This window comes from Epinephelus lanceolatus, chromosome 9 (genome assembly GCF_041903045.1).
Source record: "Epinephelus lanceolatus isolate andai-2023 chromosome 9, ASM4190304v1, whole genome shotgun sequence".
NCBI lineage: Eukaryota > Metazoa > Chordata > Actinopteri > Perciformes > Serranidae > Epinephelus > Epinephelus lanceolatus.
The window spans coordinates 34857519-34875804 of record NC_135742.1 but is presented as its reverse complement, the minus strand read 5'-3'; the positions used below and the strand labels follow the sequence as shown (position 1 = coordinate 34875804).

The 18286-nt window shown below is 39.9% G+C and overlaps 1 protein-coding gene across 1 annotated transcript; it reads left to right on the top strand.

Annotated features, from left to right (window-relative positions):
- Positions 1-1107: 1107 nt before the first annotated feature.
- On the top strand, positions 1108-12281 carry ap3m2 (adaptor related protein complex 3 subunit mu 2). The gene is made up of 9 exons (XM_033620514.2): positions 1108-1218; positions 3617-3909; positions 4011-4182; positions 5548-5685; positions 6164-6249; positions 6876-7009; positions 7254-7461; positions 7607-7751; positions 10553-12281. Exons 2-9 carry the CDS (start codon positions 3637-3639, stop codon positions 10651-10653), a joined length of 1257 nt encoding a protein of 418 aa, XP_033476405.1. The 5' UTR covers positions 1108-1218; positions 3617-3636; the 3' UTR covers positions 10654-12281.
- Positions 12282-18286: the final 6005 nt, after the last annotated feature.

Sequence of the window (18286 nt, the reverse complement as noted above, 5' to 3'; positions counted from 1 at the left end):
AAATATATTGAAGGTGATGTTTGGTTGACAATGTAGCTAAATGTTTCCTTCTAAAACACATTATGGAAACCAAAAACATATATAATTTTTCTCACTTAGTCAGTCACTGGCTTACAGTAAAATAGATAGTTATTTATGAGATTCAGAGCATTTAAAAAGCCATCTTTGTTTACGCATTATGCAGATTTACAAGCTGACCTGTGCTGATGAGTGCAAAAATGTATACTGTAGCTCGTAACAACTTTAGAATCAGCACAATTTAACACAGATTTTGCTTTTTCCACATCAAGAGGCTCATCATGATCATAACATGGATAAGGTTATAAACTGGCAAACCGATCTCTGTTATCTTAGTTTAGTATTTTGTTCTGATGTCTGTGCTTTTCTGTTCCTACATTTACTGTAAGGATTCAACTTATTGACACTGAGGGCAGGATTTCTCACAGCTTCATTGTTGTGTGTTGACACTTTGTCTTGAGGGTGTGAGCTGCACTTGGAAAGAAGGTGGAACTGCAGACTGTGAACTCCCAGATATCATTGTGCACTTAGTTTTCATTCCTCCATGCAATGCAGTGATCTTTACACAACAGTTTTGAAACTGGTCAGCAGTAAAATGCTCTGTATATGTTATGTATCATACACAAATAAGTATGACTTAACATCCAGTGACGTTCTGTGCCATCTTCATTGGTATTTTACAATAACCTTATTTAAATATATAACATTAGATTTGCTGTGTGCATAACAATATAAGAAGTCTAACATAGTTTATGCTGCAGCCTCACTGGGAAAGCATTTTTGAATCTAAGCACTGCAGTTTTGTTCTGAGTGAAGTTTTAAATAAGCCATGTCTCTGTATCTGTTTAATTGAATGGAGAGGAGCTCCACAAGATGAAATCTGATACTGGAAACAAAATGTCAGACCAGCTCCATCTTGCGGCCAATCAGCGGCCAGTTTTACTGGTGTTTACTGTAGCTCTCCCTCCGCAGTCCAATCACAAGCGAGTCACGAGCCACTAACTTCCGTATTGTTGACCTATGACTCCATTAAGCGGGAGGGACTTTACAACCTGCCTGGATTCTGATTGGTTCGCTGCACTCTCTATCCTTCCTCGCACCAAGAACGTCGCCACCTAACGGGAAGCAACGACGGCAGCTCAATCTTCCATCGGGAAAAGGGGTGAAAGGCGAGACGAAAACGTAAAACAACTGTCTTCGGTAAGTCGCTTGCAACCTATTAATCGCTCGAGTGGGAAGTGGTATATTTTCAGTGAGAATAACATCGTTATTTTGGAGTATTTTCATCCCGTGTACCGGGTGACGGGGCTTTTCCTCTGTCATGAGACCGTGTGAGACAGGAGGAGGAACTGATGGAGCATCTTGTGTGGAGACGGAGGCCTTCAGCTGCTCTGCGATACAGATAGCTACAGTTACACGGTTGTTTCATCTTAGCAAACAAGATAATTTTGTGTAGCTGTAATTTATACCAGTTATTGCGGCGCTGAGTTATATCCGGGTCAGAACTCGATAGCTTAGCCGCATATTTAATGAATATTCCGGTGTTATGTTTCCCCACCACCTTACACTGACACTAACTAAAGAAGACTTGGTCTGATAGTATTGTATCACAATAATTCCTGATATGTAAGCACTGGTCTCTGTGTATGTGAAGAGCTGTGCGCCAAACTCCTCTTTAAAAACATGACATTTAATACACTTAAAAATTGACCCATTACACTGACAGCAGTTTATATCAGATGACATGAGCCATTCATTCGCATGTTGCTAAGAAAAAGTTTGTACAACCCGTACATTGTATCTACGTGATAGACATACACATACTAAGCACACAGACCCATTCTCTGCTACTGAATTAAGCACATTGTATGAACAGTGTGTGTGCACTGTCCAGAGCTTAAAGCCTGCTTTTATCCACCAAGAAATGTGTCATGTGAGAGGAGGAAGGGCTCGTTTCAATAGTGGGCATGGACTTACTGTTTTCATTAATTTTATTTTTAGCTCCAACATTTGATAAAGCACAGATTGAACCTGGTTATACGCCTTAGAGTTTAGGTCTTATTCAGAGACTTTATTCAAACGTCAGTGTTCATAGATCCATTATGAAATGTTCACACATTCATATTTATGTCTCCCTAACATTAACAAATCACTGCATTCATCAATTGCTAGTGTGTAAAGTGCTTCAATGTACTGTTAAAATATTTAATTAATACTTATGGCACCATAATGCAGAGCTTGGGACTCAAGTCACATGACTTGCATTCAATACAGATTTGAGTCATACGTTTGATGACTTAAGACTCAACTTCACAAAATCATAAAAGACTTGCAACCTGACTTGGACTTTAACACCAATGACATGACTTTCCATAGACTTGAGACTTTTGACTTGTAAACACTTGATACTTTCTCCAAAGCTCAAAAAGTATGTTATTGAAAAGGGATGCCACAAATCAGTTCATTTCTCTTCCATTTCCTGAATTAACTACCTTAATCTTATTCATTTAGCAAGTTTCTTCAATCCGACAGCATCCAATTACGTTGTAGGAGGGAACCACAAAGACCTAATGTTATGTTACAGAGCCATAAATTATACAAAGATATTTTTGTTCAAAAACCAAGCAGTGGTCAACAAAAATGATAAGTTTGTCAAAAATTATAGACAGAGATACAAACCTTAAAAATAGATATTTGTAACTTTAATAGAATATTACTCTGCTGTTAAAACGACTTTATGTTACAATACAAACTCAAAGTTTTCGACTTCAGATTTGACGTTGGACTTGTCCGTCTTGATGTGGGACCTGAGTGCAAAGACTTGAGACTTACTTGTGACTTGCAAAACAATGACTTGGTCCCACCTCTGCTATAATGCTGTCATCACATTGTGTAAAACAGAGACATCTCACAGTGGGAAAAGCACAGGTGTAAATGATGAAATGAATGGTGGCTGAATTCCATTTAGCTGCTTTAGTGTCAGGGTCCTGGTAGTGTGCATGCTGGCTCACTGTAACACTTTAATGGGTTACTTGGACACCTGAATAGAACAAAGCTCTTGTTAATGTTATAATGTAGTAACGCCTGTGCTTTTCCTGCAATGATAAGTCAAAATATCTGCAGTGATAAAGGCCTTTATGTCAGAAATTAACTATGATTATTTGTAAGTGATTTTTAACTTCATTTAGATTTAAGAGATGATGTTCATCAAATTGACAGAATGTATGGTATGTTGTTAGTTTGTTAAAGACATTGCTTTTTTCATCCTTAATTGGGGATTCTTAATCAGTGACTACACACTCAGTATTTTGTATTTAATGGGCTGTACTGTACTACATCATTCTTTGAAGACATACACTAAGTATAAACCAGTGACCTCATACTTCTGGGTCTATCTTTGCTTAAACCTCACAGGAGCCATGAACACAGAAAGAAGCATTTTTTAAAAAGTTTTTTTCTTTGAAATATACTGCAGTTAATATTATTTAATATGCCACGTGTATGTGCGTGAACAGCTCAGTTTGATTTGAATTCTATACACACTTTTTTCCTCTACCTTTTCTAATAACAGCATCTTTGGTTTCTCTTCCTATGTTAGCTTCTCAGCCTTCAGCCAAAATGATCCACAGCCTGTTCCTAGTTAACGCCTCGGGGGACATTTTCCTGGAGAAGCACTGGAAGAGCGTAGTCAGTCGCTCCGTGTGTGACTACTTCTTCGAGGCACAGGAGCGTGCCACTGAGCCGGAGAACGTCCCACCAGTGATCCCCACACCGCATCACTACCTTATCAGTGTGCTCCGGCATCGCATCTACTTTGTCGCAGTCATCCAGAGCGAGGTGCCACCGCTATTTGTCATCGAGTTTCTGCACAGAGTCGTCGACACCTTCCAGGTTCTGGCCACCTTGCGTTTTTTGGTACACTTTTAGTTCAGCTGAAGCAACTCTTATATGACTTGAAATACTCATATCCTGCCTGTGTTTTTTGTTCTCAGGACTATTTTGGGGTGTGTACAGAGGCTGCTATTAAAGACAATGTGGTGGTGGTGTATGAACTACTGGAGGAGATGCTGGACAACGGCTTTCCACTGGCCACAGAGTCCAACATCCTCAAAGAGCTCATCAAGCCTCCCACCATCCTCCGCACAATGGTCAACACCATCACAGGTACAGTCCTGTTAACCACAGGCCACAGTGCCTGTAAAATTCAAACTGAACTGGACACTCCCACTAAATGTTTGGAACATTCTGTCAGCTCATGACGGTGATGTTTGATATGATGTGTGCCAATGTGTGCAAAGTGCTGGACAAATTAGTCCTGGTATCTCGGTGCTTAAAACATAAGGGTGTCCCATTAACACTTATGATGTAATGTTTATTATGTTGTGGTGGCATTAAAGGTTAAGGCCCAAGCTTTTAATTTTCCATTAGCTTTTCATTATGCAAATAATGTGCTGCCGCTGGGCTTGAACAAAGTGTTTTAATTATTAGTTTTATATGAATGCGATGTGCTATCTACATATTTTAGAGGTAAGTCTTTGTGAATGGCGGACTGATTCTCTAAACAGTATCAGTTACTTCAAGTTGATACATGTGATTGTATCGAGCGGTTCGAACTAATGAGTTTTGATACTTTTTGCAAAATATGTCAGTTTTTTGTGGCACTCGTTTTAGAAGATGCACGTTCAACAGCCAGTGCTACCTACCCCAACAAAACATCAATGTATTATCAGTCATCATGTATCATTTTACATGCACATTAATAGAGATAAAAAAAAAGTTGACTTTAATGCATTGATTCAGCATTCTACTTGTGTGTAGGTAGGCTATGTATGATGTTATAGAAATGTCACTGACCAACAATCTGTCATTCTTTGAGGGGCAATTAGCAGACGTCCCAGTTGCCTCCGCAGCCTTGTGTTGCATTTGTGTGGTGTCAGAATAATGTGAAAAATTAGTTCATATTTCACGGCTCACCAGATCCATTTCCTCTGCTCTGTTATCAATGTATTATTTAAATGCTCAGAGTGGTAAAATACAACACATCTTCTTTGTAGCCCCCTTGCTGTTTCTACCTTATAAGTTAAAGCTCATGATCACACCGAAGTTGGAAGAATGACCATCTGAGGACCACCTAAATGGTCAAGTCTGAATCCTTGCTTGTTCATTCAGTGCTGTTGCTGCACTACATTACAACACGTTAAGGATTCATGAGCAGTCTGACATTCGACAGGATGACCCGGTACACACAGGACATTAAAAATAGTTGGTCAAAAAGATTTGTTTGTTCATTTTCACTCATCACTAATAAATCTCACAGCACATCCTTTTAAACCAAGTACTTTAACATTATGTTTTGTGCATTGACAGAAAGATCCTGTTCAGATAAAATAATAATGTGTGGTCTAATTTACAAATGCACAAAGTCAGCCATCAGTCTGCATTATGGCAGGAATTGTTGCAACAGCCAATTTCTGTGCCCTGTGTAAATGTGCTCATTATCATACATGTGGTTCATGTCTGTGTTTTCAGGCAGCACCAATGTTGGTGAACAGCTCCCCACAGGCCAGCTGTCAGTGGTGCCATGGCGACGCACCGGAGTCAAATACACCAACAATGAAGCCTATTTTGATGTGGTGGAAGAAATTGATGCAATCATTGATAAATCAGGTATTGCTCTGCACAGCCTGCTAGTCAAACACTTTACTGTACCAGTGCTATAACATAACCATTCATTATTTAGCCACTCTGTTAGCTGTGACTACTTTTCTGTTAAGGTTCCTCAGATAACTTAATGGAAAAATGAAAATAAAAAACAACAACAGAAATTGCATAGATTCTGATAAATGACATTATTGCATCATATTAAAATTTTCTTCATGATAATTCTTAATGCACACTGTGATGTAATTTGATTGTATTCATTTGCACGTTTCTGTTTGGGAGAAGAACTACATTTGGATTACTATTAGAGTTGTCAAGAAAATGGCCAGATAAAAGATATGGAACAACAGCATAAAGTACCAGCCGTTTACAGCTTTACTTAACAGTTATTAGTGTCTGCGTTGGAAATAAGTTTTGTTTTTAATTTGCATTGTTTTTGTTTTTTCCTTTGCCCATATCAACCTCCAACCCTCCTCCTCCTCAGGCTCCACTATTACAGCAGAAATTCAGGGAGTTATTGATGCCTGTGTAAAACTGACGGGCATGCCTGATCTCACACTCTCGTTCATGGTGAGTATGTTTTTTCCCAGAGTTTTTAACAAAGGTGCTTATTCTTTTTATGTATTCAGTGGACCCACACTGACAGACTGACAAACACATTGAAGTTTGTAATACATACATACATGTGGGGCGGCAGTAGCTCAGTCCATAGGGACTTGGGTTGGGAACCAGAGGGTCGCCTGTTGGAGTCCCTGTCTGGACCAAAAAAAATATGGAGCGTGGACTGGTGGCTGGAGAGGTGCCAGTTCACCTCCTGGGCACTGCCGAGGTGCCCTTGAGCAAGGCACTGAACCCCCCAACCGCTCGGGGCGCCTCACCAAGGGCAGCCCCCTCACTCTGACATCTCTCCACTTTGTGCATGTATAGGTCCTGTTTGTGCATGTGTGTGTCTTTCGGACCTGTGTGTAATTGACAAGCAAGAGTGAAAACATTGAATTTCCCCTCAGGGGGATTAATAAAGTAAATAAACTTAAACTTAAACTTAATTGCAAGTCAAATCTGGAGAGTATCACATGCATCTCTGGGTTGAGTACTGAAAGTTCTCACAGACATGGACTCTATTGAATTTTTCCTATCAAGTCATTTTAATTCTTTTTAGCTTTTATCAAACCTGGCCCTCTGCCTCTCTCTCCCAGAATCCTCGGCTGCTGGATGATGTCAGCTTCCACCCGTGTGTTCGGTTCAAGCGCTGGGAAGCTGAGCGGATCCTCTCCTTCATCCCACCTGATGGAAACTTCCGGTTGCTCTCCTACCACGTCAGCTCTCAGAAGTCAGTGTTTTTTTCCATTCAGAATCTGATCACTTATTCATCATCACTTTATAGCAAAGACACATGAAGCTGGAAAAAAACAGTATATTATCCATGTGTTTTTGTTCAATAGTTGCAAATATACAGTATGTGTTCTGTCTCTCAAGCAGTGTACTAATATTAGAATACAACATCAGAATCACAAAACGTTTGTTTGTTAGTATGAGTCTGATTCCTGTTGTTTGTTTGCCCGGTTCCTCCGCAGCCTGGTGGCGATCCCAGTGTACGTCAAGCACAACATCACCTTCCGAGAGGGAAGCTCCCAAGGACGTTTTGACTTGACTCTGGGACCCAAACAGACCATGGGCAAGGCCGTGGAGTCAGTCCTAGTCAGCAGCCAGCTGCCCCGGGGCGTCCTGAATGCCAACCTCAACCCCTCACAGGGAACATACACCTTTGACCCAGTCACAAAGGTACTTAGACACTGTGTCTGAGAGTGTGTTTATATGCCTAAAGGAAAGAAGAAAGGAATTGAAAATGAACAAGAAGTTGTAGAAGTCTCAAAAAAACCTTAAATTATGCCATATTGCAATCCTGATGGTTTGTCTTTTTGGACAGATGTTGACATGGGATGTTGGCAAGATCAACCCACAGAAGCTTCCCAGCCTGAAAGGCACCATGAGCCTGCAGGCTGGGGCCTCCAAACCTGACGAGAACCCAACCATCAACATCCAGTTCAAGATCCAACAGATGGCCATCTCAGGTACACACACACACACACACACACACACACACACACAGCATTGTATTATGATAGTTTTTATTTTTTTTATTTTTTATGGCAATATTGTATCGTCACACAGTGCCAAATATTGATTTTTTGTTATATAAATGATTAATATGACAAATACAAGTTAAAACTTTAGGTAGCCTACTAGAATAATACAATCAATTGCTTCTTCAGTCCACTAGATACATTTTGCTGCTGCAAAAAAGGCTGAAGTGAGATGAACAGACTGAAAATTTTATCTTATTAGATGAAACAGATGTCCCCCTATGTCCACTTTAGGGAAATAATTAACAGTTGAAAAATGGTAATAAATTGGAATATATTGCAGTGTATTTTATCGCAGTACTCAGCATACTGTAACATAATTAAAATCGCAGTAATATTGTATTGTGACTTAAGTATTGTGACAATATCGTATTGTGGATCCTCTGGTGATTCTCACCCCTAACACACACTCTGACCATGATCACTTATTCTCATGCAGTCATGAGTGCGTCATTCCAGGAATTCCTCCATGTATGGAATGAATAGTTTTTCATTATTGAAATTCTCTGTGAAACAACACCTAGTTTAAATTCCTGCTAAACTATCACACAAAACATCCGGGCTGTTTCAGCGAGTGAGATTCATGTGTTATCATTAAGTAATGAATATTATTTCCACTTTGTATTCTGCATTGACAATAATGTCCCTCCAACCCCCAAACATAAGAGGAGCTTTGACCACATCGCCTGCTCAGCTGATAACCACCTGACTGTCCCACTCTGTGAGCACAGTGACACAATGGCCACTAGATGGTGCCAAATGCAATAAATACACCTCCTCATATGATATCAGAATGTACTCAACAACAGTTGTTTTCAACCTGTTTCATGTGAAGGACCCCTAAATTGATGCACATGAGGTCACAGACCCCCATTTGATAAGATTTCACTGCAGGGACCTCCATCTGAAAAGATTTGGTTTTAAATATGATTCAGACCAGAATTCTGTAGTTGTCAGCTCCAGTTAAGAAGACAACCATGGAGGAAGTGAAACCTATGATCAGGATAATCACTCTTATGACTCTTACTCACATTGGCCTGACTTGTTTACTAAATAAGATAGACTATTCCCCCTTGTCCTGGGAACCCTCTGGAACTCCCTCAAGGCCCTGGGGTTCCCTGGACCTATGGTTGAGAACCACTGCTTTATAAACAGATTTTGATACACATGTCATAAATACTCATTTATTATACTCATTATGTGGTTTGCCGTAATGTTTATCTCCAGCTATAGTGATTTGGCTTAGTTAGCAAAGTTAGACATATTTCCCAGCATGTAATTAGTCCAAACAGGATTTTAGGTAATATGCAAAGCAATATTACCTAAAACTCCATTAAAAAAATGTCAATTTTTTAATATTGATGGTAGTATGACAATATGACTAGCTTGCTTATTGCATTTAGTACATAGTTGTCTGTGTTTTGTTTTGTTTTTTTAACTACAATTTAGGCAAGTACAGGTGTGATGACCCCCAGTTTGTGCTTTTCCATTAAACTGTGCTAAGCATCTGATTTTCCTAAATTCTGACAACAATAAAATGCAGTCCCTTATCCAGGTAGCATGAAATGACTTGTTTCTCTGCACATGCAAAATATTTGTTTGCTGTACAAATTTAGCACAAACATATGTCATCCCGGGCTACTATCTTGGTTTGGATTTGGAAGAAGATCTTTTTGTCATGCAGCAGACAAAAAAATCCTCCTGAAGGTATAAAGAGTCTTTTAATGCTGGAAAGAGGGTCTTTCCACACACTAGGCTGCCTATGCAGTAGAAAGACTCAAATATTTCCTAAATTGGTGCTGTATGACCAGAGAAAAAAAAGGAAACAGAGGGCTGTGGCATTTCCTTTTGCTCAAAAAAATCTATGACTGCCAGAATGCTCTGCGTCGCATTGGACCCATAAACATTCCTGTTGGTGGATGATGTAATGCAAGTTGCTTTTCTGAAAACAATTTTGCACCCAGCTGGTGACAAATGATGTTGTATTACAGTTAAACAATAGGTTAAGATATGTTTCTGAATACATTTTAGGGCGAGAAATACAGGAAACAGTGTGGTGCCCACTTTCTGTTCACAAATTCTCATATTACAGCCAAACAGTGCACTAAAATATGTTTATGAAGACATTTTAGGTTAGAAATAGACAATACAGTAACAGAAACTTGGTTCGTATTTGATCAGCGCTGCCTGGTTTTACTCTGATTGGAGTTTGAGAGAGACAGGTGGCCCTCTGGGTGTTGAGTAGGGAGATCAGGGCACTGGCAAGATGGAGTGAAGTTTAACATTGTTAATTTACACTGACTACCCACAATATTATAATACAAAGCTGGTTGAAAAGCAAAGTGTCTCTGTATGGATTCCAGAACAGCCTCAGATGTTCAAGAATCCTCTGGGTATTTCAAATTTCACCAGGTGTATCTTTAGTGTAGTGGGGCTGTATGGAATACTTACCTAAAGTAAGTGTATTACATACAGTAGATGGTGGTCAGCGTGCTCGTCATACAGCCCCACTTCAAAAAAACCATCATCTCTGTACTTGTAGCCCAATCAGATCTGTCTGGAACATCCATAAATGAACCACCCACCATCCTCAAACATTCAAGTTGGATTTGTTTTGGTGTTGGTGTCAGTCATTGCTCTTGTCCAGGAACACAAGTGAAGTGCACATGAGACTGTTTGTATTGAAAAATTTAAATGGGGGAAAAAAAGGTGTCTTTGTCCTTCAACAGGGCTGAAGGTGAATCGACTGGACATGTACGGTGAGAAGTATAAACCCTTCAAAGGCATCAAATACATGACGAAGGCTGGCAAGTTCCAGGTGCGGACATAAAGACTGCTGCTCTGTGACTACTGGACCAAACCACCATGAGACTGAGGGGTGATGTGATGGGGGAAGGGGAGTTGGTACATTCCCTGTGTATATGCATTTCAGGATTTTACAAATTGGAGGCTCCATGTAGCAGTAAAGAATGGACCATTGCACATAGAAACCTTTGTCAAAGTTAAAAGCGTCAAATGTCTAGTAACCTGGCGAGAGCTTTGAGTCTGGAGAATAAGATACAACACTTCCATGTCTGTCCAAGCTGAGCCCAACGCACAGCCCAACTCATCCCAATTTATATTTCTCTTTATATGTGCTCCTCAGAGCATTTTTCAATTATTTATTTAATCATGAGCCCAAACTAATCCCAAAGTTTGTGTCAATACAGGCTCCATCAAGTTCAAACATTTCAAGCTCTAACAAACAAACAGGCCACAATCTGATGCTGTACTGTTTCAGCTGTGGGTATCAGGGTTTAGAGGAATCTGTCCTCCACATTTCAACACAGTATTTCATTGTTTCTGGCTTGTTTGTGTGGATAGATGTGTGTTGGTTGACATGGGATGTTTTCACACTCTAAACAATTGTATTTTAAAATAGAGCTTCCCCAATAATAAAGTGAGATAGCATGCTGTATAGGATGGTAGAAATGTTCCCATGTCAAAGGACCTCTGTAACATAAAACAATAGCATTGTTTTACAGCACATTAGCACACCAAACAGACAAGGAACTAGTGATCGGGTGGATGTGCTTTAACAGCCTGTACTGTACGCTCCTAAATTTTATCGAATATTGTCTGATATTACTTTTCTTCTCATCTGTATTAAAAACTCCCCATAGCAGCCTGCCAGTGAGAGTTGATATTACTGTGTTTCTCGTCGTCCCTCCTCTCCTGTCCAGTTTTTCCGATTCTTTTTCCAGCATTCATCCATTTTCTGTTTGCTCTCCTGTTTGCTCTGTTCTCGTGCTCCTCTTCCTCTGGTTGCAATAACTTGGTGATTTTGTCTGCAGCGCTGGAGTCAGCATACTGACATATGAGAATGTGACACTGGAGCCGTCCTCAATCATGCACTTTCACATCTGCTGGTACTAACATTTCCTTTGAATGCAAGTGAGATGGATGTAGGGTGGCTTAAGCTGTTAGAGCTATTTATTACCGTGAAGGTTTTTGGGAGGATTTCAGGTATATGTTCACCTGTTTTTTAATTATTATTTATTAATCAAAACAAGATACTGCATAGTGTCATTAAATTCTTCTTAAAAGCTTTAACTCTGCTGGAGCTTATCATTTAACCATGTTACGACCAAACAGTGTCAGGTTTTGTTTTCGACACAGAGAAACACATGGCCATGAAAAAGATTTTTGATCCCGTCATTCGGTGCTTTACAGTGTGGTCCAAATGATCAAAGAAGAAGAGTTCTCAGTGCATCATAGTGTGCATCTCAATGTCCACTGAACAACTAAAATGAAACAGAATATGTCAAACTATGTATTATGGTGTAATGGTTGGGTACCTCAGAAGAAATGTTAAAGGTTTGCATTTTGTGTTTACAGCATTTTATTTGTGTTTGTTAAGCAGCCTCCAATGGAGCGTTACAGTGGTGTAAAAATAAAGATTTGATGTGTTATAACAAAGTCATAACACTCATTATTTAATGTGTATCATACTGTGAAGTCAGATATTGTTATACCAGTCATGAAATAGTTTGGAAATACGACCTGCTTATAGGCATTTCAGTTCTTAATGTTGAACAGACTTTGAAGAGACAGTTTTGATGAATATTCATAATAGCATCTTTTTGGGCACTGACTACTGTCATGTTGTGGGCCAATTGATATGTAGCACTTTTTATGTGGAGTTAGGGTGTGATAAAAAGGGGTTGGCTATACATAGATGTACAGTGGGCTACAAACCTCAGAAAGATAACCTTGTGGCTTATGGATCCACATCTGAGATTTTCAGTCTACACTGAAAAAAAGTTTAAATGCAACAGTTTTGTTTTTGCTCCCATTTTTCGCAGGTTTAAGTTAAAGAACTCAGATTTTTTTAATGCACTGAATAGATTTATTTATCTCAAATTCTGGTCAGAAATTTGTTAAAATCCATGTTAGTGAGCACCTCTCCTTTTCCAAGATAATTCATCCACCTGATCACACAACACAGTGCCACAGATGTCACAGGTTCTGAGTGAGTATGCCATTGGCATGCTGACTGCAGGAATGTCCACCTGAACTGTTACCCATAAGCTGAATGTTTATTTCACTTCCATTAGCTGTCTCCAGTGTCGTTTCCATGAATTTGGCAGTACATCCAACCAGCCTCGCAACCTGCCATGCATCATGGCAGTGGATAAATGGCGCAAGTATGTGCTGTGCATTCAAACTGCCATTGATAAAAGGCACCTGTGTTTGTTGTCCGTAGCTTATGCCAGCCCATACCATAACTCCATCGCTACGATGGGACACTCATGTCACAGCGTTGCTGGGATTCATCAGTGAAGAAGGCCATTCTCCAAAGTGCCAGACACCACTGACAGTGAGCAGTTGCCCACTCAAGTCGGTCACGACGATGAACTGCTGTTAGGTCCAGACCCTGGTGAGGACGATGACCATGCAGATGAGCTTCACTGAGACGGGTTCTGACAATTTGTGCAGACATTCTTCAACAAACCATTTGTTGTATCAGCTGTCCTAGTAGCTGGTCTCAGATGATCTTGCAGGTGAAGACATGGATGTAGACGTCCTGAGCTGGCGTTGTTACACATGGTTTATGGTTGTGAGGTTGGTTGGATGTACTGCCAAATTCATGGAAATTACATTGGAGATGACTTATGGAAGTCACATGAACACTCAGTTCTCGAGCAACAGCTCTAGTGGACATTCCTGCTGTCAGCATGCCAATGGCACACTCCCTCAAAACTTGTGACATCTGTGCTGTTGTGTCATGTGATCAAATTGCACATATTAGGGTTGCATTTTACTGTGACCATCCAAAGGCATACCTATGTAGTAATGATGCTGTCTAATGAGAACGTTGATATGCCACACCTGTCAGGTGGATGGATTATCTTGGGAAAGGAGAAGTCCTCAATAACAGGGGCTGTAACAAATTTGCGACCAGAATTTGACAAGAATATATGTATTGAGTGCATTTTAAAAAAGTCTGAGCTCTTTAATGTAAACCTGTGAAAAATGGGAACAAAAAATAAGTCTTGCATTTACATTTTTTGTGTAATACAGCATCGTTAAACTGTATTGTTCGTCCACAGTTATGGGATAAGTCAAACCACAAAAGTTGTTTCCAATTTTGTTCGAACTCTTTAACTTAACATACAATAAATTACAATAGCTGCAGTTGTCAGCATTAACTGCTGCTCTGGATAGACCCCTTGGAGTTCCTGTATCTGATTAGATTTGCCACCATAACTTCCAAAGCTGCTTATATGCAGTAGTTTTGTAACAAAGTGGTGCAATGGCTGCTGACTGACAAGATATGATTTGCTCAGTGGAAAATAAATTTAGTAAGCACTGGTCATTAAACTGCCAACTTGGAGGGAAGAGGGACAGTATTAATAACATGAATGAAAGAGGAAATCTATTTTGTATTTAAGCAGAGGTCTGATTAAGGATTTAAATTCAACCATATAAAACATTTTGGTAAATAAATAATTGTTTAAACATTGTTTAGTATTTTTTATATCATTGTTGACAAAGGGTTGATTAATATAACTGTTAGTTTTTTCACTGTCTGGTTTGTTCTTCACAGTGTAATGCACACAGGCACTGTTTTTTCCTAAGGGTGTTTGAACTATATTTTTATATCTAAACCTCCATCTATTTTCCATCCTTTTCATAACCGTAGTCCTGTATAAGTCCTGTTCTGCAGCTGAGGATGGTGTGGATCATAAGACCGACCATCACTTGAGATAAAAGGCAGCTGACATACCTGAATTTTGTCAGCCGGGGTCACTGCTGCCATGTATCTGAATACAGCAGCCCACACTGGTGCAGGAGTGATTGAGGGCTGCAGACCTTAAAGGTCCTGATCCTCATTCCCCTCATGATGTCATAACATCTGGTTTAAAACCCATGCATGACATCACAGGAATATGATTATCACCCACTCTTTGACGTTCAAGCCACCGATTAAAGTGCCATCAAACACTATGAGGGCGATTTTAAACTGACCTCAAAAATACCACTTTAACTCATCACCACACAGGGCCAGTTTTAACCCACACGTTCCGTGGTATGACGTCACTGTTCCCCCTTTTGCTCCAGCTGGCGGGACTCCACTCCATAATTTGTTGATGACTTTAACCCCTTCTAAAGATACAACCTCTCTCTCTCTCTCTCTCTCTCTCTCTTTTTGTGTATGTGTGTGTGTGTGTGTGTGTGTGAGTTTGTGTGCTTTGCACCATCGTCCAGATGCGCCTTTGAGTCAGAGTTATGTCATTAGGCTACAACTTTTTCCCCTCTTGTGCACGAGTATTTTTTTTTTACAAGTGGACAAGTTTTTGTAGGCGCATTTTATCTCTCTTTTTTAGTCATGCTGTGCCAGTGCTTTTGTTAGATATTTATCTAATTTATTTTAAGTTTGCAACCGCGTTTGAAGGCTGCAGTGAGGAGAAGTATCGAAGCATTTAAAGACCTACTCATCGCGGGTGGTAAGTATTCTCTCTTCATTGTGAATGTTATGAATGTTTTTCCTGCGCAGACATGCATGTTATTACGTTTATCGGTGTTTATATAGTCTATTTGTTTGCAGAATTGTGAAGAGTTTTTATAGCTTATATATCAAACGGTTAGAAGTTGCGTTACCTTGGGGTATTTTAGCCATGCCTAATTATGGATGACATCATGAATGATTTTAACTAAACTAGAAATTTTGACTTTTATCGGTGGCCATGTGATGTAGGCTAGCTATAGAATAGCCACCGATAAGTGGTTACAGGTTGCCTATTGACCTTTGCCAGAGAGTTTGAGACTGTCGCGTGGATGTAATTCAAAGTGTGTATTCACACCCGCTGTAAGTGCTGTTTCTGTCACCTAAAGCAATTATCCCAGTGCCCTCAGTCACAGCTCTAACGTGTTTTGTGTATCCCGCTGTAGATAATGAGCATTATCTTAATGTAAATCTATGATGCCTGTTAGTGTTCATCTGATTACTGTGATAGGTGCGCGCGGGCGGGGCTCGCTACTGTGATGTTTAGAGGGTCCCTGTCAGTGACCACGTGCACTTACAGTTACAGTAACAACAGAGACAGTGGGGAGCTCGTTTATAGCACTGTCCGGGGGTATACTGGAGAAAGTGCTGATTAGACCACGTGCGGAGCTGGCAGAGCGCGTGCCATGCAATGGCCCCGCATCAAGTTATCATGTAACGTTACCTTAGCTAATGCGCATTTATATGTAGCTAACTCCACATGACTGCATTGAATATCTGTTATCTAATGTTGTAGCTTGAGTTTTGCAGTCGCCATTTGTGTCATTATGCGGTATCCAATCATATTTACTTTTACATTTCCACTGAGGTCATTGGTCACTCACCTAACTTTACCGTACCTTTCCTAATTTGGTGCTACTGTAACAGCCGACAGGTCTACCACATGCTAACTTTATTTCTGTCGTCACAGCAACTAACTAAGACTATAAGCTACACCATGGACCTTCATTTGGTAAGGTTTTAGTCCCCAAGTAAGAAATGTGGTAGCATAAATTAATACTTGTACATAAATAATTAGCTGTGAGGCCACAAAGCTAGTCTGCTAATGCTAATTGTTAAAACTCAGGCCATGCGTTAGCTAGCAAATATGCTAACAAGATAAAAGCTAAAATGTTTAATTTTAGGCTAATGGTAGCTTCGAAATTTTATTATACATTTTTTCTTTGCGTTTTGGTTAAACTGTTTGTTAATGAATACGTTTTTTTCTTTATAAAGTTGTAATTGGTGTTATGCAGACAGTCAGAGAGCAAAACAACCACCAACAGTTAATTTTACTACAATAAAAGTCAGTTTGTGATTTCCCTGCCTTGAAAGGCCTTGCCAGAGTTGTAAGTTTTCAATTTTTAAATCCATATTGATTTTAAATCCATATTGATGCACAAGCCCAGAGGGTAATGTTAGAGTAAACTTAAGTAGCCTACATATTTTATAGTGGCTTTTACCCTCCAATGCATTGCTGTTAGCATCTAAAAAACCATGCTCAGTGCAGGCTGTGAAACCAGGCAGCAGCAAAGAGATTTCTCAGCACAATTCGCTTTATTGACGGTTGACTGGAGCGTGTGACCACAAGACAAAGAGGACTGTCCCTGGCATCAACTTATCACCCCCCAGCCTTTCATTCAGGCAGACATAAGCCAGCCTGGCCATGTGGGGTCTGCCATTAAAACACAGTATCTTCTCAAACTGCTCACATAGGCCTGTATGGCTATGAGCCAACTGAAGGCACAGCACTAACAGCTGTGTTAGGAAACCAGACAGTATCCAGACAGCAATCAGGGGTGTCAGACTGAACTCTAATATAAAGCAAAGCATCTAGTGTTATCTGATGCTGCACAGCCAGTCAACTATTCAAGTACATCCAGGGTTGTGAAGTGACATCAAACAAGATAATATTTGGTCAAACTGATAAATAATAAATGTAGTGCAATGAAAGAGTGTCTGAAATAGAACATTGTTTCTTTGTTGACCTCATTTCCTTTGCTTTTCTTTGCTCTTCCCACAATTTCCTCTTATCTTTCTTAGTCACACAGTTTAAAAAAAAATGGCCATAGAACATACTTCGCCTGAGGCCTGCAGTAGACAAAGATATGCATATTTTACCAACCTTGCCAACCAGCCATATTTATCATGTGTGTAGCCTCATCTAAATTAGCATATAATCTAGGAATCAACCATTAAAAGAGCACTTCACCCACAAAATGATCACTTGTATATGAGTTATTCACCCCATGTTTCGTTGACTTTGTGAAGTAAACTTAGTTTTGTTTGCATACATTCACAGTAACAGAAAACCCCCAAAACAGATCATATTTTTTAAAAACTGGAGTAAAAGGGGTCTGTGTTTAACGACAGCAACTACATCAAGACATCTGTTTACAAACTCTCGCACAACTCATACAATATAATCCATGTCTCATTTTTCAAATCGTATGCTCAGTACTTCCCAAACACATGCTTTTTTGTAAAAACCTTCCTATTTAAAACACTTCCAAACAGTCTCACTCATGGAGGAGGAGGAGCGCGCCTGGGCAAGTGCGTGTGTTTGAACTCTGCTCAATGGAATGTACCAACACAGTTCAAACGCACGCGCTTGTTCAGGCGCGCTGCTCATGTGTGGAGGGGATTTAAATAGTAGAATATTGTAAATAGTAAAATATTAGATTCAGCAGATAAATGTGCACTGCTAACTTTATTTATGGCACAAGTACGTTCAGATGTCTTGTATGGGAAACATCAAAATTACCTTTAAGTACACACAGAAAATTTGTATTTAATCATATAGTTTTTCACAGGAGTTGGTGGACAGAGATACTGTAGACACTGACCATTTTTGTTTCATCCCTCTGTCCTAATTCCAGACTGTGCCCAGGCTGTGCAGACACAACCATGACTCCTCAGGCTCCAGCTACGCTAC

Bases quoted from the DNA above. Each gene is read 5' to 3' on its own strand.
- ap3m2 (XM_033620514.2), top strand. From the start codon at position 3,637: ATGATCCACAGCCTGTTCCTAGTTAACGCCTCGGGGGACATTTTCCTG. The intron at 4,183-5,547 runs GTACAGTCCTGT...CTGTGTTTTCAG, and splicing joins AATGGTCAACACCATCACAG to GCAGCACCAATGTTGGTGAA. The intron at 7,010-7,253 runs GTCAGTGTTTTT...GTTCCTCCGCAG, and splicing joins TACCACGTCAGCTCTCAGAA to CCTGGTGGCGATCCCAGTGT.